The 22,295-nt window shown below is 46.1% G+C and overlaps 1 protein-coding gene across 4 annotated transcripts in view; it reads left to right on the top strand.

Annotated features, from left to right (window-relative positions):
• The first annotated feature begins 16,861 nt into the window (after window positions 1-16,861).
• Window positions 16,862-22,295, top strand: part of TMTC4 (transmembrane O-mannosyltransferase targeting cadherins 4) — a 72,611-nt gene continuing 67,177 nt past the window's right edge. The window contains exons 1-2 of one of the 4 annotated variants that reach the window (XM_033177340.1): window positions 16,862-16,976; window positions 21,275-21,550. Coding sequence is in view for 1 of the 4 variants with exons in the window: in XM_033177339.1 (XP_033033230.1) it covers window positions 21,471-21,473 (3 nt within the window). In the remaining 3 variants the exon portion in view is untranslated. The remainder of the gene's footprint in view (window positions 16,977-21,274; window positions 21,551-22,295) is intronic. The other 3 variants (XM_033177339.1, XM_033177341.1, XM_033177342.1) reach the window with 3 other exon arrangements.

Raw genomic sequence — 22,295 nt, forward strand, 5'->3', positions numbered from 1 at the left:
GAGGTTCCTAAATCTCAATTCTTGACCTTTGTGCACCCACAGGCCCAACACCACATGTAAGCCATCAAGGCTTGGGGCTTGCACCCTTGAAGCAATGGCCTGAGCTGTACCCTGATCACTTTTAGCCATGGCTGGGACATAGGGCATCAAGATCTGAGACTGCACAAAGCAGGAAGTCCCTGGGCCTGGTCCATGAAGCCATTTTTTCCTCCTAGACCTCTGGGTCTGTGATGAGAGGGGCTGCCAGGAAGGTCTCTGACATGCACTGGGGAGATTTTTCCCACTGTCTTAGTGATTAACATTTGTCTTCTTATTACATATGCAAATTTCTGCAGCTGACTTGAACTTTTTCTCAGAAAATAAGGGACAGCATTAGGAGAAATACCTAATGTAGATGACAGGTTGATGGGTGCAGCAAAGCACTATGGTACAAAGCACATATATACTTCTGTAACAAACATGCACATTCTGCACATGTATCCCAGAACTTAAAGTATAATTTTGTAAAAGAATATAAAAAATTTTCTATCACATTGTCAGCCTACAAATTTTCCAAACTTTCATGCTCTGCTTTTCTTTTAAACATATGTTCCAATTCCAAACCACATCTTTGTGACTACATAAAACCAAATGCTTTTCAATAGCACCCAAGTCACCTCTTAAACACTTTGCTGCTTAGTATTTTCTTCCACCAGATACCCTAAATCATCTCTCTCAAGGTCAAAGTTCCACAGAGCTCTAGCCCAAGGACAAAATGCCACCAGTCTCTTTGCTAAAACATAGCAACTGTGACTTTGTTCCAGTTGCCAACAAGTTCCTCATCTCCATCTGAGACAACCTCAGCCTGGACTTCATTGTCCATGTCACTCACTCTCAGCATTTTGGTCAAAGCCGTTCAACAAATCTCTGGGAAGTTCCAAACTTCCCACGTCTTCCTGTCTTCTTCTGAACCCTCCAAATTGTTCCAACCTATGCCTGTTACCCAACTCCAAAGTCACTTCCCCATTTTCATGTATCTTTACAGCAGCACCACACTTCTGGTATCAATTTAAGGATCAAACATAACCAAAATAAAACAGCCCTTATCAGGTATTATTGAGTACCCCCACTGCTGTTAAACTTCAGAGAATCAGTAGCTGGGCACACCTGTCCAAGATTAAACCTTTTTTTTATGAGTCCCTGCAAGCATAAGAGGACTGAATGACCTATATTTGTGAACCTGTAGAAGACTTAAAGCTGTTGTTTCACAAATGCACAAATAAATAACATGACAAGGAGGAGTATGTGCCATAATACACCACACTTAATATTCTCACCTAGTTTTTACCTTTCCTAAGACCTATGATAGCTATTTTATTATTACTAATTTTTGGCCCTTGCTTATTTGTTCTCTTAGTTAAGCTTATGTCTTCTAGATTACAGTTCCACCTGAAGATGATGCTGGCACAACGCTTCCCACCCATCCTGTTTTCTGATGCAGAGAATGAAAACATTCTGCCATTGGGTCCCTTAGGTTAGGTACCCAGAGATTTTTATTCTTCCAATGCTGGGCAGGGCCTATGCCCAGAAACTCAGCAAGAAGCAGCTACAGAAGATGGACCTCCACCTTTCTGCACCCCCCTTAAGATTAAGAAGGAGTATCTAATCTCTGAGTAGGGAACGCAGTAGGATACTGGGAAGACTTGCTTTCTGGTCACAACCCTGCTGACCAAAACAAGACCTGGTTCAGATGGGGTGAAATGAAGAAACTAGCAGGAAACAGCAGATGGCAATGAAAGTGATCCCTAGCTGCCCTCATTGCTCATTAGCATAAGATACTCCCACCAGCTCCATGACAGCTTACAAATGCCATGGCAGTGACCCAGAACTTACCATCTTTTTCCATGGCAAGAACTTGGAAGTTGCTCCGCCTTTCCTTAAAAATTCTAAATAACCCACCCCAAGGAGCATTAATCTGCCCCTAAATTTGCATGTGCTTGAAAGTGGGCATAAGTGAGAATAAACACAGGTGCTAAGAGCCCATATGTCGCTGACTCTGGGCAAACTGCCTGTGAGTTAGCCCTGCTCTGCAAGGAGCAGTACCCTTCAATAAAAGATTAGCTAACACCACCAGCTCACCCTTGAATTATTTCCTGGGCAAAGTCAAGAACTTTCCTGAGCTAAGCCCCAGTTTGGGGGTTCACCTGTCCTGCATCAGATGGATGGATGGCTTGATAGAAGGATGAATGAAGAGAATCCAAATCAATCTCTGTCTCATTTGGGTTCTGAATGGCCTTTACCATCAGTAGACTTCATCTGGGTTGGGGCCATTTTAATTCATCAAAAAGATCTCAATAAGGTAATATCTCATCAGTGAAAGGTAGGAGATGCATCTCAATCTTCTTCCTCTCCAATTTACCCCTCTCCTAATTTAGTAATCATCTCTGTCAACCAGGATTTTTGGAAGAAAGTCTAGCCAAAAAAGTTCCTATTAAATTAATATAGAATCTTCCCTGTGGTAGGGAAATGGAGTAGTGTAATGAATCCCTACTCACCTAACATTTGTAGTATTAAGAAGCACCCTGGCTGGGTGTGGTGGCTCATCCCAGCACTTTGGGAGGCCAAGGCAGACAGATCACAAGGTCAGGAGTCCAAGACCAGTCTGGTCAACATGGTGAAACCCCATCTCTACTAAAAAATACACAAATTAGCCGGGCATGGTGGCACCTGTCTGTAATCCCAGCTACTCAGTAGGCTGAGGCAGAATTGCTTGAACCCAGGAGGCGGAGGTGGCAGTCGGCCAAGATCACGCCGTTGCACTCCAGCCTGGGCAACAGAGAAAGACTCTGTCTCATGAAAAAAGAAAAAATAAAAGGAAGGGACCCCACTTCCCCCAAAAAATTCTGCAGAGACTTGCTGCAGAGGCTAACCTTGATAAGTGCTGGTAACTTCTCTGTTAAAAAACAAAACAAAACAAAACAAAAAACTAAATTCTGCCCAACTGGACTTCCTACAAAAAAGCTTTTATTTAAACATAAAATGGGAGGAGGTGGAGAGCTGCCTATGTAACTTAAAATTTCCTCCCCTATTCTTAATGTGTGCCAAGACTGACTTTCCTGAGTCTGCCTTAATAATTCCAGGGACATGTCACACACCAAAACAGCTCATGAAAATGATTTTTCCCAAAATAGTAACTGAACAGCTAGAGACCTGCCCTGGAAATTAAGTCTTTTGTATCATTACATTCAAACATTTTTATTTGATCCATTTCTTACATTTTTTATTTGAAACATATGTAATATCTTTCCTTTGTGTGGCATCATTAAATATAGAGCTAGCTCCAGCTGAATGGCTAATAACATGTGTGAGATGCCAGTGGAGAGACTGGGAAAGTGAGAGACTGGGAAAGTAAGCGACTACCCGTGGTAAGAAGAGTACTTAAAACTTGGAAATAAGGGAAAAGAGTAGGTAGGATGTCCCTTTCTCTGTGTTATGGAGTATACTGAGTTGAATAATCCCTCCCTCAAAAAAAAAAAAAAAAAAAATCATGTTCCTTCCAGAACCTCAAAATGTGACCTTATTTGGAAATAGGGTTTTGCAGACGTAATTAGTTAAGACTAAGTCATACTGGAGTAGGTTGGGCCCTAAATCCAATATGACTGGTGTCTTGAAGAACACCATGTGATGACAGAGGTAGAGGATGACATGTCTACAGGGCAAAGAATGCCAAGGATGGTGTGTTAGTCTGTTCTCATACTGCTATAAAGAATTACCTGAGACTGGGTAATTTACAAAGAAAAAAGGTTTAATTGGCTCACAGTTCCACAGGCTGTATAGGAAGCATGGCTGGGGAGGCCTCAGGAAACTTACAATCATGGCAGAAGGTGAAGGGGAAGCAGACACATCCTACATGGCTGAGGTAGGAGGAAGAGAGGGAAGAGGGAGGTGCTGCACACTACTATAGACAATCAGGTCTCATAAGAACTCACTCATTATTATGAGAACAGCAAGGGGGAAATTCACCCTCATGAGCCAATCACCTCCCACAAGGCCCCTCTTCCAACATTGGGGATTACAATTCGACAGGAGATTTGGCCAGGGACACAGACCCAAACCATATCAGATGGCCAGCAACTACTAGAAGCTGGGAGAGGGGCATGAGACAGATTTCCCTCAGAGCCTCCAGAAAGATCCAACCCTGTCCACACCTTGATTTCAGATTTCTAGCCTCTTGAGAGAATAAATTTCTGTTGTTTTAAGCTACTCAGTCAGTTATAGTTTGTTATAACAGCTCTAGGAAACGAATACCCTGGGCTATTGTTTAATAGGCTCACCCAAGTATTATTAAATTTTTTAGGGGACTGTGACTTTGTTGTTTCTACTTATTACAGTAGGTAAGGGTACATGCAGTCTCTGTAAAGTTACATGTTAATTTGTAGACCTTGCCCAGTGGAGATGCAAATAATTTTTGTCTAGTGAAAAAGATAACCTTAAAAGTTATGATTTTAATATCCTGTAAAGTATTAACCAGTTTTGCTTCAAACTCAGCAGACGTACCAGAATGTGTTTTCTGGTGGAGACAGTTCTGATCCTTCTAATTTTCATTTGAATTGGTTTTACCACCTGTTCCCTTATTAGAAAGTGAAATAAAATTCTTGATGCTTCTTCATTCTACATACAGATTAGTCATGTTTTTAACTTTTTTGAAAGTATACTTTAACAACCCGGAATCTTCATGGACCATACATCTTTCTGAGGTGGTCTGGTTCAATGTCGCTCTGAATGGAGGAATGCATTCTTTCCTCAGTGCATTCATCAATAGGCTTGGTCAGTCTGTGCTTGAAGATTTTACTTGATGGGGAACTCATGATTCATTTTTTTTTATTTCAGTAGGCTTTTAGGGGAACAGGTGGTGTTTGATTACATGAGTAAGTTCTTTAGCGATGATTTTTGAGATTTTGGTGTACCCATCACCTGAGCAGTGTACACTGTAGTGTATACCCAATGTGCAGTCTTTTATCCCTCATGCCCCACTCTCAGTCTTTCCCCCAAGTCTACAAAGTACGTTGTACCTCTTATTTTATTTTATTTGAGACAGAGTTTCACTCTGTCACCCAGGCTGGAGTTCCATGGTGCAATCTCAGCTCACAGCAACATCTACCTCCTGGGTTCAAGTGATTCTCCAGCCTCAGCCTCCCAAGTAGCTGGGATTACAGATGCCCACCACCACACCTGGCTAATATTTTGTATTTTTGGCAGAGATGGGGTTTCACCACGTTGGTCAGGCTGGTCTCAAACTCCTGACCTCAAGTGATCCGCCTGCCTCGGCCTCCCAAAATGATGAGATTATTGCCATGAGCCACCATGCCCGAACGATTGTATAATTCTTACACTTTTGCATCCTCATAGCTTAGCTCCCACTTATGAGTGAGAACATATCATGTTTGGTTTTCCGTTCCTGAGTTACTTCACTTAAAATAATGGTCTCCAGTTCCATCCAGGTTGCTGTGAATGCCATTATTTCTTTTTATTTTCTTCTTTTCTTTTCTTTTTTTTTTTTTTGAGATGGAATTTCACTCTTTTTGCCCAGGCTGGAGTGCAATGGCGTGATCTTGGCTCACCACAACCTCTGCCACCTGGATTCAAGCGATTCTCCTGCCTCGGCCTCCCGAGTAGCTGGGATTACAGGCACACATCACCATGCCTGACTAATTTTGTATTTTTAGTAGAGACAGGATTTCACCATGTTGGTCAGGCTGATATCAAACTCCCGACCTCAGGTGATCCGCTCTCCTGGGTCTCCCAAGGTGCTAGGATTACAGGTATGAGCCACCATGCCCAGATGAATGCCATTATTTCATTGCTTTTTGTGGCTGAGTAGTATTCTATGGTATATATACAACACATTTTCTTTACTCCTTGATGGATGGGCATTTGGGCTGGTTCCATATTTTTGCAATTGCAAATTCTGCTGCTATAAACATGCATGTGCAAGTATCTTTTTCATATAATGACTTCTTTTCCTCTGGACAGATACCCAGGAGTGGGATGGCTGGATCAAATAGTAGATCTACTTCTAGTTCTTTACGGAATCTCCACACTGTTTTCTGTGGTGGTTGCACTAGTTTACATTCCCACCAACAGTGTAAAAGTGTTCCCTTTTCACCACACCCACACCAACATCTATTTTTAAAATTATTATGGCCATTCTTGCAGGAGTAAGGTGGTTGCACTGTGGTTTTGATTTGCATTTCCCTGATCATTAGTGATATTGAGCATTTTTTCATATGTTTGTTGGCCATTCGTATAACTTCTTTTGAGAACTGTCGATTCATGTCCTTAGCCCACTTTTTGATGGTATTGTTTGTTTTGTTCTTGCTGATTTGTTTGGGGAACTCATGGTTGTTTTTATGGTAAGCTGTTCTATTGCTGGACATTTATAATTAGAAAATTATTTTTCAAACTAAGGCAAAATCTCCTTCCAACTTCTACCCACTAGTTTGAATTATGCTTTCAGGAGCAGCACAGAATCTGACAGCCCTTAGGATATTTGATATTATACTCTTGTTTTTTTCTCCCCCAGGCTAAGTATACTTAGATCCATGTGAGAACTAGAGTGTTCCTTACATATTTTGTCATCCTATTGAATTTGGGAACTGAATTAAATTCAACAACTCCGCTCCTGTTTTTTGAACTTCTACTGTGTTCAGTGCTGTGCTCAGTACTAGAAAAGGAATCAGATGAGAAAACACTACACTTATAAAGGAATCTTTGCAAGAGCAATGAACAGATTGGAAAGACTCAATAGCTTTATGGGATCCATTGAGGACCCAAGGGAGGGCATGATTAATTCTACCTGAGGATTTAAGCAAGGCTGGTTTACAAAGAAAGTTCTCCTTGAACTAATTCCTGAAGGTGGGTGCGAAGTATCCAGGTGTGAGGGACATCCCAGGCAAAGGTAGAAAGACGTATGATCAAAAAAAAAGAAAAGAAAAAAAAAAAAGAACGAGAAAATTCTCAAATAATCACAAGGTATTAGAGCACCCTCCAAATTCCATGAGAGCTACAAAGATATAAATGTGATTAGTGGGTAAAATAATAATTATGGAAATAAAGCCTGTCCCTAAAAATGTAGGCAGGTGGGTGGTGGTCTGCACAAAGACCATAGAACTTGAGCTAAAGAGCAAGATGTGTCAATGTTTACTCAGCCCAATCCAAGGAAAAGGGAGCATATTGGGAAGATTTATCAATTTGGAGGAGAAAAGCAAAAATTTGAAAAAACATTAATCAAATGGTAGGACATTTTGTGTGCCGATTTTACAATGGGATCGGGTGTCAGTTTGCCTAGCGCACATCCCAGCTCTGACTCTTGCTCTCCACATGACCTGGAGCAAGCTACTTAATATCACCAAGATTCAACTTCCCCATCTGTAAAATGGGTCATAATAGGCCAGGCACGGTGGCTTATGCCTGTAATCCCAGCACTTTGGGAGGCCAAGGCAGGCAGATCACAAAGTTAGGAGTTCGAGACCATCCTGGCTAACATGGTGAAACCCTGTCTCTACTAAAAATACAAAAAATTAGCCAGGCATGGTGGTGCACACCTGTAGTCCCAGCTACTTGGGAGGCTGAGTCAGGAGAATGGCATGAACCCAGGAGGTAGAACTTGCAGTGAGCCGAGATCGTGCCACTGCACTCCAGCCTGGGTGACAGAGCAAGACTCTGTCTCCAGAAAAAAAAAAGGAAAAAAAAGGGTCATTATAGCAAACTTTAAGGGATTATTAGGTTTCTATAACATAATTAGGTTCATACACATAATGGAAGTGTCTATCACGTGCCTGGCACATGCTAAGTTATCAGTGCAGAATAAATTTTATTATTATTTTCTCATTTATTTAAAATAGCAATTTAAAGTGAGGAAGCTGCAATTAAAAGAGAACAAGACCCAGGGAGGGGCTCTTACAATCAAGCTCTTAGAATCTTTTACTTCATGTGCACATTTTCCTTCTACATGACCTTCTAGGCCTTGGGATCTGGGCTGTCAACCCCATGACCCACAAGTCACAGCAGAGACCAAAGTGTCCATTCTCAAGCCTGGCTCGTGCAGACCACTCGTTCTCTCTAACTCCGCTCAGACAGCTAAGATTGAAAGCAGACAGGGCAACCATTCTCACGCCAGGCTCGTGCGGGCCACTCGTTTTCTCTAATTCCACTCAGACAGCTAAGATTGAAAGCAGACAGGGTAACCATTCTCATGCCTGGCTCGTGCGGACCACTCGTTCTCTCTAACTTCACTCAGACAGCTAAGATTGAAAATAGACAGGGCAAGGGATGGTGCGTGGAAGTTAAATTCACCCACAGGTCTGGTTCCTTGTCTGACACAGATAAATTCTCAAATCTTCTTTCCAAAAACCTTCATCTTAATCAAGGTTCCTTCATCTAAAAGGAAGAAAAGCTATTCAACATATCTTAAGAAAAAAATAATATATTGGAAGGCAACAAAAGCATCTCCCAGAATCATGGGGCAAGAAGATCTAGGAGGCCTCCCAAATGAGAGACTTTGGACCAAAGGCACCTCTCTTGGCCTCCAGTGCTGCATGGTATCTGGGCACCATGTCTCTCTAAACATCTGATTCATCCTTGTTTTTCCAGCAAACTCCCTGCTGCTGGAGAAAAACAGTGTTGCTTCAGCCCTGGCCTTATCCCATCTCACTGTGTACAATCTCTGCTGATTAATCCCCTTTAACATGGCTTGGTTAATTCATTCTCTCAAGAGAAATTTCAGAGACCTCCTACTGCCTATAGAAAAAAGTCCAAGTTTCTTATCATGACATTGCATACCCTCTTCAATCTGGAAAGTTCAACCCTTTCCAGCCTGATTCCTCCACATGGATTCTATGTCTACACGGTCTGGATTTCTATAAATATGGCCATAACTTTCCAAAATCTCATGCCCATTCATGGCTGGAATGCTGTCCCTCACCAATCCTCTCCTATTAAAATCATACACAAGTGAAACCAAACTCATTTTCTCTTCTAGGCCTATAATTAAACTACATCGTCCAGTCCTCTTGCATCTGGACAGCATGACTGCTTTTCTCCAACAGAAAGAGACTGGAAGTAATGTGTGTAACTTCCAGGCCAAGGCAGTTAACAGCACATCTGTCTTTTCAATCTATTCACTCTTTTCTCCCCACCTCCCAAGGAATAATGTCAAGCAACTATTAAGCCAGTTAAAGATGAAAGCCTGGAGCCACGACATGGGTGGAGTCTGGGTTCCAGAATGAGTATATGGAGCAGACTGTGCATGGCTAGGACATGAGAAAGAAAACTTGATCAGGCTAAGTCACTGAGAGTTAGCATTGTTCATAATAGCAGTCGAACTACTCTGATGGCACATCATACCTCAACACTTTGCTCAAATTTTATACCTTCTTATGTCACTCCTGTAGAAAATGACCACTCTCATCTGAGCATTTTTCTCTAGTGTTCCATTTACAGTATTTATCATTTAGCCTTATGTCATACAGGTTGTTTATGTGTTCTCTCTTTCTCTCTAGATTGTACATTTTTTGAGGACAAGTGTTGAGGTGTTCCTTGCCCAGAAACCACATTTTAGTGCCTGCTAGTATATGGTGAGGGTTGTTGCTGCTGTCCGGTGTACATGCTGTTCCTTGGAATTTCTATCTGGTGAACAGGGGTGGCAAGCAAGAAGGAAACGTGAGAGTCCCCTTACATTCTCCTAGGGCTGAGGGGATCTCATGAAAGGAGTCCTCCAAGTCCAGGGAAGCTGCGTACACCTGGGAGAGCTGTGCCCTGCCCAACTCCAGAGGGCTCTCTCTATTCATGCAAATTATAGTGCACCTGTGTGCACATTTCAGAGCCCAAAGACTTCCCAGACACCAAAACCATTTCAACCACCCCCAAATCTACAACCAAGCTAACTGAAAGTAGTTATCCCCAAAGGCTCAAATGACTCATCTCCCTCGAACAACTTTTGACATCCACTCTTCGTAAGGGATAAGGTATGGGGAGACAAGACAATATGTACTCTCTTTTTTGTTCCAGTTCTTTCCAGTCCAACATAACCTTATTCGGCAGGTAGGGGGTTCTTTAACTCTCTGATTACATCCCTTGGTTGTGTGCCCAACCTTGGCTTCATTGAGTAAAGTACTGACTGTTTAACCCCAGACCTCTCTCTGTGCTTCCTTCCTCATCTGTAGGATGAGGATCATGATATGCACTTGGCAGAAGTTGTTGCAGGAAGCCTGGGACCCCAAACAGAGGGACTGGTTGAAGCCGCAGCAGAAGAACATACATTGTGAAGATTTCATGGACATTTATTAGTTCCCCAAATTAATACTTTTATAATTTCTTACGCCTGTCTTTACTGCAATCTCTGAACATAAATTGTGAAGATTTCATGGACACTTATCACTTCCCCAATCAACACCCTTGTGATTTCCTATGCCTGTCTTTACTTTAATCTCTTAATCCCGTCATCTTCGTAAACTGAGGAGGATGAATGTCACCTCAGGACCCTGTGATGATTGTGTTAACTGCACAAATTGTTTGTAGAGCATGTGTGTTTGAACAATATGAAATCTGGGCACTTTGAAAAATGAACAGGATAATAGCAATCTTCAGGGAACAAGGGAGATAAAACTTGGAGTCTGACTGCTAGTGAGCAGGACACAACAGAGCCATATTTCTCTTCTTTCAAAGGCAAATAGGAGAAATATCGCTGAATTCTTTTTCTCAGCAAGGAACATCCCTGAGAAAAAGAATGCGCCCCGGAGGGTAGGCCTATGAATGGCCCTCGTGGGAGTGGCTGCCTTTTATGGTCAAAGTTGAAGGGATGAAATAAGCCCCAGTCTCCTGTAGTGCTCCCAGGCGTATTAGGATGAGGAAATTCCCGCCTAATAAATTTTGGTCAGACAGGTTGTCTGCTCTCAAACCCTGTCTCCTGATAAGATGTTGTCAATGACAATGCCTGCCGGAAACTTCATTAGCAATTTTAATTTCGCCCCATCCTGTGGTCCTGTGATCTTGCCCTGCCTCCACTTGCTTTGTGATATTTTATTACCTTGTGAAGCATGTGATCTCTGTGATGCACACCCTATTCAGGCACTCCCTCCCCTTTTGAAAATCACTAATAAAAACTTGCTGGTTTTACGGCTCAGGGAGCATCATGGAATCTGCCGACATGTGATGTCTCCCCCGGACACCCAGCTTTAACTTTCTCTCTCGTACTCTTTCCCTTTATTTCTCAAACCAGCTGAGATGCTTAGGGAATAGAAAAGAACCCACAATAACCGTCGGGGGTGGGTTCTCCCAATAAGAAGTTATGGTTTTTTTGGGGTTTTTTGTTTGTTTGTTTGAGACAGAGTCTTGCTGTATCACCTAGGCTGGAGTGCAGTGGTGTGACCTTGGTTAACTGCAACCTCTGCCTCCCAGGTTCAAGCTGTTCTCCTACCTCAGCCTCCCAAGTAGCTGGGATAACAGGTGCCTACCACCACACCCGGCTAATTTTTTCTTTTTTTTTTTTTTTCTGTATTTTTAGTAGAGATGGGGTTTCACCATGTTGGCAAGGCTAGTCTTGAACTTCTGACCTCAAGTGATCTGCCCCTCTTCAGACTCCCCAAGTGCTGGGATTACAGGTGTGAGCCACCGTGCCTGGCCAGAACTTTTGTGAGAATTAAATAACACACAGTGCCTGGAGCACATTGAGTGGCCCACCACCATCATGCCTTCCATGTGTGACAGCAACCCCAGAGCTCCTGTCCAAGGGGCTGGGGGTTGCTGTCACATGCAGAAGGCATGATGGGGGCAAGGGGTTGTGGTCAGTTTAGGGGAGCAGGAACAGGGAAATTTTCCCTGCATCTTATCCTTCTTACTAAACCATAAGATTGTAAGAGGTGGAATCAGTGTCATGTTTACCTTTATCCTCTCCACAGAGCCTGCCCCTATGCTTTGCACATAGTGTTATATCATTTTGGTCATGGCTGGCTTTGCAATTTACAGCACAAAAGAACATTGGATAAAGTCAGGAGACTCTGATTCTAACTCCAGTATTGCCAATAACATGTAATGCGACCGTAAGAGTTGTGCTTCTCTAGGAGATACCTTGTTAAATGCCTGCTGTGTGGTAGGCACGGTAGCTGCAGGGGTGCAGGAGTTAACTACACAGACATGGTTCTTGCCTTCATGGAACTTACAGTCTAATGAGATAGTTAGAGATAGACTTTATACAAATGGCCACACTGTCGGTTAATCATAGTTTTAATAGAAGCTATGAGGGTATATACAGATGGACCTATATGTGTTTGGGGAGATAATTCAGGGAAGGGTTTTCAGAGGAGGTGACACTTGAGTAGTGACCTGAAGAATGAATTAGGGCAGCAAAAGGTTGCTCCCCAACCTTTTTGGCACCAGGGAGCAGTTTAATGGAAGACAATTTTTCCATGGATGGAGTTGGGGCAATAGTTTCAGGATGAAACGGTTCCACTTTAGTTAGATGCTCATAAGAAGCTTGCAACCTAGATCCCTTGTAGGCACAGTTCACAGTAGGGTTCCCCCACTCCTACGAAAATCTAATGCTGTTGCTGATCTGACAGGAGGTGGAGCTCAGATGGTACTGCTCCCTTAGCAGGCTCACTTCCTGCTGTGCTGCCCGGGTTCCTAACAAGCCATAGACAGATACCCATCTATGGCCTGGGGAGCTGGAGACCTCTAAACTGGAGGTAGCCAGGTGTGATGGAGGAGGGTAGGAGGGAGCACTGCATGTGCATTGCACAGCCCAGGCTGGAAAGGAGCTCAGAGCACACTGGAGGATACAAGAAGGCCGATATGGCTGGGGCCTAGGGAGTGCAGGAGAGAGAGGCATGAGATGACTCAGGAGCAGCAGACAAGGGGCCTGATCATGCTGTGGCACTGCAGATCATGAAAGATTGAGGCCTTCAATCCAAGAGTACTGGGAAGCAGGGGCCCACCAAGAGGGGCCATGTGGGGAAAAGGCATCCTGAAGGCAGGAAATAAGGGGTGCATTGTCTATAGAGAGTTGACAATAATAAAAACTGACTAGGCCAGGCGTGGTGGCTCGTGCCTATAATCCCAGCATTTTGGGAGGTCAAGGTGGCTGGATCCCCTGAGGTCAGGACTTTGAGACCAGCCTGGCCAACCTGGTGAAACCCTGTCTCTACTAAAAATACAAAAATTAGCTGGGCGTCGTGGCGAGTGCCTGTAATCCCAGCTACTCAGGAGGCTGGGGCAGGAGAATCACTTGAACCCAGAAGGCAGAGGTTGCAGTGAGCTGACATGCACCATTGCACTCCAGCCTGGGCAACAGAGCGAGACTCCACCTCTTTGACAAATCTGACAAAAACAAGCAATGGGGAAAGGATTCCCTCTTTGACAAAGGTGCTGGGAAAACTGGCTAGCCATATGCAGAAAGCTGAAACTGGATCCCTTCCTTACACCTTATATAAAAATTAAGATGGATCAAAGACTTAAACGTTACACCTAAAACCACAAAAACTCTAGAAGAAAACCTAGGCAATACCATTCAGGACATAGGCATGGGCAAAGCCTTCATGACTAAAATACTGAAAGCAATGGCAACAAAAGCCAAAACTGACAAATGGGATCTAATTAAACTAAAGAGCTTCTGCACAGCAAAAGAACCTATCATCAGAGTGAACAGGCAACCTACAGAATGGGAGAAAATATTTGCAATCTACCCATCTGACAAAGGGCTAATATCCAGAATCTTCAAAGAACTTAAATTTACAAGAAAAAAAAAACCATCAAAAAGTGGGCAAAGGATATGAACAGACACTTCTCAAAAGAAGACATTTATGCAGCCAACAGACATAGGAAAAATGCTCATCGTCACTGGTCATCAGAGAAATGCAAATCAAAACCACAATGAGATACCACCTCATGCCAGTTACAATGGTGATCATTAAAAAGTCAGGAAACAACAGATGCTGGAGACAATGTGGAGAAACAGGAACACTTTTACACTGTTGGTGGGAGTGTAAATTAGTTCAACCATTGTGGCAGACAGTGTGGCAATTCCTCAAGGATCTAGAACTAGAAATACCATTTGACCCAGTGATCCCATTATTGGGTATATACCTAAAGGATTATAACTCATGATACTATAAAGACACATGCACATGTATGTTTATTGTGGCACTATTCACAATAGCAAAGACTCGGAACCAACTCAAATGTCCACCAATGATAGACTGGATTAAGAAACTGTGGCACATATACACCATGGAATACTATGCAGCCATAAAAAAGGATGAGTTCATGTCCTTTGCAGGGATATGGATGCAGCTGGAAACCATCATTCTCAGCAAACTATCATAAGGACAGAAAACCAAACACCGCATGCTCTCACTCATAGGTGGGAGTTGAATAATGAGAACACATGGACACAGGGTGGGGAATCTCACACAGCACGGCCTATCAGTGGGTGGGGTGCTGGGGGGAGGGAAAGAATTAGGAGAAATACCTATGTAAATTACGAGTTGATGGGTGCAGCCAACCAACATGGCACATGTATACCTATGTAACGAACCTGTACATTCTGCACATGTACCCTAGAACTTAAAGTATATATACATAAAAAAAAAAACCTGACTAAAATTTCATCTGCTTTTTATTTCCACCAGGCACTGGTAATTCTATGTCAGTCAGCAGTGTGCTGGTAAATGTTCAACAACTGACTCTCTGGGGAAAATAGAAATGTGTGCCTACATATACAACCATATGTGTGTTATAAATGTTTCTGATATAAAGGATGTGTAATAAACAATACACTAGTAAAAAACAGGCAGACACTCTTTATTGTCAGCTCTGTCTACTTGACTGATTCTCACAGAAAGTTTTGGTTCCTTTTTGCCAAAGGCTTGTATCTGAATAGATCCAATGCTTGTAACTCAACCATGATGTGACTAGTGAAATTACACACCGATTTTTGCTAACAAATTTATTGTCCTTAAATCTGATATGTGATCTGTTAAACTACTTCTAACCCTTGTATAAACTCATTAAACTGCAATCTTTTTGTTTCAGCACTAAGCACAACACATTTTAAAGTTTAATCTACATTATTAACATTTTCCCCATCACTTTCTTAAGTCTAGGGACAATCAGCAAAACAAATTGATCCCTGATTCATAATGTTGGCTAATTTCCATGGTGTAAATACTTCAACCATGGCCCATTACAGTCTACCAATGAGACATCACTGAGTGTGGGCTGGGAAGACGCATGTGCAGTAAGCACATTATGATACCTAATACTGGAAATGGAAGGAAGCGGAAGCGGACAGACTGCAGAGATATTTAGGAAGTAGAATCTTGGCAATTTGTTAGATGCCGGGGTGAAGGCAGAGTTTGGGAAACACTGGATGGTGATGTCTTCGCTATCACAGGGAGACAGGGAGTTGAAAGCAAGCAGGGAAAGGACATATTCAGCTTTCGATGGGTTCCATTTGAGGTGCTTGTTACGAGGAATAGCTGAATAGGAAGCTAGATAAACGGATTTGGAGTTCAGAGGAGCAAAGATTAGAGTTGTAAATTTGGGATATATTGATTTAAATGTTGACAGCAGGTTAAATCATTCAGGGAAAACTTGTGGAGTGAGAGGAAAGGTCTGAGACCTTGAAAACTCGGTTACTTGGTGGTCACCCAGAGCGGACAAGCACGCCAAGACTGGGGACAGACAGGAAAGTGGAGCACCCTCCCGCCAAAGGAAGACGTGTTTTAAGGAGGAAGAAGGAATTTTGCTCAGATCAGGTAACACAAGAAAGGAGAGTGTCCTTTGACTTTAGTGATGTGGATGTTACTTGCGACCGCTAAAAAGGCAATTCCACCGAGTGTGAAAACGAACACGTGAATGGAGTTGAGAGACGACAAAACTGGGGGGAGGCGCCTCTTTCACCAACTTCAGCGGTGCAAGGGGAAGTGGAGTAGAGTCTTGGGAATGATGAAATGCCGAGGATACGGATTCCAGCCCAGAGGGAGCAATGGATCGGATTATTCGATACTGGAAAAACGGAAGGTGGGGGGGGCCTCGGTGATGGAGGGAGCAAGTAGTGCAGTTTTGCCGGTGGAAAGTGGAATAAGTTTCTTTTTCCTGAAGCAGGCGGCAAAGACCTCTAAGAGTGGGAGTGTGGGGGATGTGCCGGCCACCCGGATGGGAGTGGAGGTTTGGGACCAAGTGGCCCGAGCCTGCGGTGATTGGGCCCGCCCTGGGTGGCTCTGGCCGCAGCAGGGTCGATGGGGCAGCACGGTCTCAGCAGGAAGAACACGGCTTCAGTCAGTTCTGTTCTGAGAAGCAGAAGGTGGAGACACGCACATTTTAAAAAACTCCTCCCGGACAGGAAGAAGTGGAGTTCTGGCTGTTCTGCGAGGACGCCGCAGTCCCAGCGCGGAGACCACCGCGCGGGCGAAGCGCGACACAAGCCAGAAATAGGGTCCCGCACGTGGACCGCGGAGGAATAAAGAGGGTTCGCCCGGGCTTCCGCAGCCAGCCTCGCCCGACCCGGCTGGGGCCGCCTCTTCCCGCCCCGGCCCCGCCTCAGCTCCTCGCCCACAACCCGGCTTCCTCCTCTCCCGCCTGGTCCGTCTGTCCCTGCGCCTCCTTCGCCGCCGACTAGCGCCCCCTGGCCTGACGTCACCGGTGCGTCCGCCAATGAGCTGAGGAGGGACTCGGCTGCGACCTGAAAGTGACGGGAGCAGCAGCCAATGGTCGAGCGGAGGGGGCGGGCCGAGATGGGTGTTGGTGGGGAGCCCGCGCGCGTGGGGAGCTGCGGGAGGCGCGGGGCGGGGCGGGGGGGGGGGGGGCAGGGGCGCGGCGGGGGGGTCGAGGGGGGCGGTGCGCGGGCGGCCCCTCCCCTGCCAGGTCCGGGCGGGCGCCTGGAGCCACCGGAGTTTCCGCACCCGGGAGGGCGATGCGGCCGGGGCTCAGGCTCCTTGCAGGTAACGCGCGGGGCGGCCCCTGCAGGGCCGAGCGCGCTGCGGGGCTAGTGGAGTTGGACGCGGAGCGGGTGCGGGCTCCCCGCTGCTGCCGAGTCCCGAGCCCAGCACGGTGGCCCGGGCCCGGCCGCGGCGCTGCTGGAGGAGTTGGTTCCGGGACCTGAGCTGCGGCCCGGGCCGGGGTCACGGGGGACCCGGGCCCCTGTGTGAGCTGCACACGGGACAAAGGGCGCGGTGTTGAGGCTGCGCGCACCACCTCCCCGCGCCTGGCTCGGGCCACTGCGCTACTCAGCCCGAGCAGAGGTCGCCGCCCCCAGCCTCTGCCTGTTCAGCCGCGCGGGCGCTCCTTCGGTCCGGGCGCACCCGGCGCCTGCGGCGCGTCCCCGGAGCGGCCATCTGGCCGCGGGGCCCCGCGCCTGGCCGCCAGCTGGCCGCGGCGCAGGCGATGGCTGGACACAGCCGGGCCGCTTGGCCGCTTGCCCTGGGTTCCGCGGCGGCTCCCCCGCCGCGCCGCGAGCGCCTGCTACTCCATGCTCGGCTGCGGAGAGGAGCGGCGCGAGCGCGGGGCCAGCGGCCCGGGCGCCCGGGGCCACCGAGCCGCCACTTCCCGGCGTGGGCTCAGAGTTTGGGGAAGCTGAGCAGGTGGCGCAGCCACTGCCCACCTCCTGCGAACTCTGCGGGGCTTCTAGTCTTGTTGATGTTGTGACTATGGGCTGCATGTGTGTTTTTCTTTTTTTTTTTTAACCACACACAAAAGAAGGGAGGAGTTAAGAGGAAAGATCTAGCCACTATGAGTCATCCTACACTTCGCTCTTTCCCCGGGATGGCAAATGCATGGGGACAATGTCTTGAGAACTAGTTATAGTAGGGACTGGCTAGGTACCCTCCCTGTCCCCTTTCTCTGCAGTCCTGTCTGCGCCGGGCGCGCCCCATATGGAGGTGGGGTAAAATGACAGCCAGCGCACCTAGATGGGGGAAATGGCTACAAGCTAGCAAGCTGGAAACTTTCTGGGACAGTGGAGCTGTGAATATCGAACCACACACATTCTTGCTATAGGCAGCCATGGCCCTCGTGCGCTACTGAATTATAAATGGGAAGGCCGTCACAGCAGGACGATACCTTAGCCTTCAGTAGCATGAATTCAGCACTGCACGGAGGAGGGCGGTGGTAGTGGCTCGCGCCTCTGCCTTGAGGGGCCCAGGATCGGATCAGCCAGGAAACTGCCAGGACCGGGGATGCCGGGTCACAAGTGATCATGTTCTCTAATCTGATTCCCAGAGGTGCTGTCACCTCTCAGCGTGGCAGAGGATGGCTGGCTATGTGGTTGAATGTTACAGATGAGGTAGAAAGCCAGGGCAGAGGTCAGCAGGCCCCTGGATGCATGGAGAGGAATATTCTTCTGCAGGTAGCTGCTGCTAATTTTTCCAAGGGGAAGCATTTAGGTTTGGTGTCGCCATTCTGTTTACTGCAGTCCAGGCTGCTGTGTCAGCTGTCATTGGGTCCTCATGGTTCACAGCTGGATGACATTTGTTTTTCATGGGTCCCTGTGTGGGGTCTTTTTGACCTTCTCACTGATGATAAATTTGTTTTAACCTCCTGAAAACAGAGGCTTGATACGAGAAGCTTGAGAAATTGTAGGATAAAGGGACCTCTGCTTTGTTCCCGATTTCAGCCCCTGTTGAGGGGCCAGTTGATTCTGTTGCAGGAGTCCGGTAGCGAGCAGAACACTGACTTCATTCCTCCCGGGTTGTGCCCTCTGCTTGGCCTGTGGCTGAGGCCACAGTGGGTCTCTCTTGTTGCTTCATAAGGTGAACTAACGATCCAGCTATGGCAGAGGAGCCAGGCAGGACATCACGTGGAGAAGAGAGACCAGAAAGTGCAAGCTAGGGTCCATCTGGAAGAAAACAGAGCATCCCTTCCTATTTCGTGGCCTGAGTGTAAAAAACAGTGGAGGCTGGGCATGGTGGTTCACACCTGTAATCCCCATGCTTTGGGAGGCCAAGGCAGGAGGATCGCTTGAAGCCAGGAGTTTCAGACCAGTCTGGGCAACATGGTGAGACCCTGTCTCTACAAAAAAGTTTTTAAAATAGCCAGGCATAGTGGCATATGCCTATAGTCCCAGCTACTTGGAAGCTTGAGGTGGAAGGATCCCTTGAGCCCAGTAAAGTGAGGCTGTGGTGAGCTATGATCATACCGCTGCACTCCAGCCTGGGTGACAGAGTGAAACCCTGTCTCAAAAAAAAAAGGGGAAGGGGTGTAGAGAGAGTGGTCCCCCATCTCTACTACCTTACTCAGACAGGGCTTCTTTTACCTGAGTGCCAAGCCTGGCTCAGGTCATTGAGGAACAGAAGTCGTTGAGTGTTAGAGGAAGGAGAATTGGGAACAGGGTCACTGTGTGTGGTTGTACAGTGTGTACCAGACACTGGACCAAGGAAGCCCTGTGCCCTGGGTCTGCCCAAAAGAAGGGTCTGCCTTTCTCATTGCACCAGGTCACTCGATGGGCTGCTGCTGGCCCTAGTGCTCAGCCCATCTGCAGGAATAAACAGTGGCAACATGGATATGCTCGAGACAGGTGGTCAGGGACTGGGAAGCAGCAGCAAATTTCTCCAAAATCTAACAATAATGAGAACTGGTTGTTTGCATGCATTTTCTCCCTTTAATCCTTTACCACCGCCCTCTGAAGAAAATAGTGGTGATACCATGTTGTGCCCAGTGAGGAAACTGATTCTTGGAAAGACTAAGCAGTTCAAGGTTGTGCAGCCGGCAGGTCCAGGTTTGTCTGTCACCAGAGCCTTTGGTCTCAACCACTGGACTAGACTGATCACTTTGCCTGGCCTTCTAACAAATTGTAGCTTTTTTTTTTTTTTGCATTTGCTAGTGAAAGGCATTTTCTGAACTATTCCAATAGGTACATTAACAGTAAATCCCTTGAAAGAAAAGAGCATTTGTGAGTATTTTCGGTGGCAGCAAATAGGTGGAAGGCCTTGGAGAAAGGAGAAGGAGCCCCCTGAGATAGAGAAGCAGGGGAGTCACAGCGAGGAGGGGAGAGCCAGCCAGAACTAGGAAATGATGTGGGGGCAGGGGCATTGGAGGTAGGCCAGGTTCTCTGCTGTCCCTGCAAGAGCAGAGGAGGAGATCATCTGAGATCCACTGAGTCAACCATCCAGTTGACTTCCCAAGAGTCTGGACCTGGCCTACCAGGGTACCTGGTTGATGGTGCGGTCCTACAGTCTGCCTTATATATACTGGGGCTGTTGCTTGGAACATGAGTATGCTTAGAACATATTGCTTGGAACATGATTATTGCTTGGAGCATGATTATTGCTTGGAACATGATTATTGCTTGGAACATGATTATGCTTGGAACATATTATGCTTAGAACATATAATGCTTACAACATGACTATGCTTAGAACATAGTCATGTTCTAAGCAATCTGAGGTACGGTTGCTAATTTAGGAGCACAAAGTATTTCCTGATTTAGTATTCTACTTAGAAGGCCATTTGAACCTTGACAAACGTGTGTGAAATAATTTTCAAATATTTGGGACTGAAGCAGATAATATCCAGGCTCAGTGGTACACTCCTGTAGTCCCAGCTACTTGGGAGACTAAGGCAGGAGGATTACTTGTGCCCAAAAGTTGAATCTAGTCTGGGCAACATAGCAAGACACCATCTCCAAAAATATATTGCATGAGCCAGTAAATTCACTATGGAAACAATAAAGCAGATAACGTCAAAACCAGTTACATGACCTTTTGTTAGCTCCTGACTCTGTTGTGCATTTCAAATTGCTATAAATTGTTTGTTTTCCTTCACAGTACTTTTGTAAGTGTTCTTATTCTCTCCATGTTAAATCATAGTATCTTCCTAACTATTCAGTGTTTGACTTTGTTGGGGTTTGTTGTTTGCGACGGTCTCACCCTGTTGCCCATGCTGTAGAGCCGTGGTGTGATCTCAGCTCACTGCAGCCTGGAACTCCTGGGCTCAAGCAATACTCCCACCTCTCAGTCTCCCGCGTAGCTGGGACTGCAGCCATGCGCCTCCACACTCAGCTAATTTTTGTATTTCTTTGTAGACATGGGGTTTCACCTTGTTGCCCAGGCTGGTCTTGAACCTCTGGGCTCAAGCCATCCACCCACCTCAGCCTCCCAAAGTGCTGGGATTACAGACGTGAGCCATTGCAACCAGCCTTGATTTGTTGTTTTTTAAGTAGCAGGAGTAATTTCTTTAGCTGAAATGTAAGCATAGAGGTTGAGGCCTGTGTGCTGACCTGTGTTGTGTTTGCGTTGTAATTTAGATTCGAGAAGTGGTTTATCCTTTGACTGGAAAAGAAAAGTAGCTGCAGTATTCCCCCAGCACTTGCTGAGAGCATGCCTTACGTCAGGCCGTGAGTCTTGAGAGACAAGCAGTGGAAGAGTTGTGGCCTGTTTCATCTCTGGATTATAAATCTGAGCCTCCTTCTGGCTCCTGGAAGGGGACAGCATCACCATGAAATGGTGTGTCCCGTTGCCTGTTGGATCTGTCTCCGTCTTCACTCAGACAGAAGGCTATAGAAGGATGCCTGTGACTTCAGGTGGCCTATTTGGCTGGCTTTTTATTGATTCCATGATCTGGGGTATCCACTTAGAGATCCAGAAACAAATACATCCAAACTGTCTTCCCAATCAGAGGGCTGGGATTCTCTTTCATCTCGGCAGGAAAAGAACAGGGTCCAGGTCCCTTAGTCAAGACAGGAGCCTCGGTACCAATCAACCAGATACTAAAAGGGATTTCTCACAGAAAATCATTCTGTGCCTCTGCTTTCAGCCTTCTGGAAGAAAGTAATAATAGCTGGCCTCCCCTGGGCCTTCATTACAGCCAGGCGGTGTTGGGAATCCCATTTAACCCTCATGACAACTCTAGAAGGTAGGCACTCCTACCATCCCCATTTTAGTGTTGAGGAAACAGGCCCAGAGAGGTCAAGTGAGTTGCCCAGAGGTACCCCAGGTCAGAACCAAGCAGTCTGACCCAAACCTGATCCTGGTAAGTCCAAAGAAAGCCCCTGTCCAGGATGTGGTGGGAATGTGGACAGACAAAAGTGTGAGTTTGGGGGTAGGTTGGGATTTGTTTTGGTGAATTCCAAGGCAGGAAGCTATCAGGCACCTCTCACCATTGACCGTTAAGATGCTTTGCAGAGGGCCGCAGGGGGTGGGCTCAGAGAGGAAAGGGGTTGTTCACAGGACCACACAACTAACACGTGGCAAGGATAGGGCACAGGCATCCCCGGTGAGAAACATTATGCCCATTTGAAAGAAAAGTTCAAAATAGTATATATTTTT

The sequence above is a fragment of the Trachypithecus francoisi genome, unplaced genomic scaffold, assembly GCF_009764315.1.
Source record: "Trachypithecus francoisi isolate TF-2019V2 unplaced genomic scaffold, Tfra_2.0 Lachesis_group18, whole genome shotgun sequence".
Classification (NCBI taxonomy): domain Eukaryota; kingdom Metazoa; phylum Chordata; class Mammalia; order Primates; family Cercopithecidae; genus Trachypithecus; species Trachypithecus francoisi.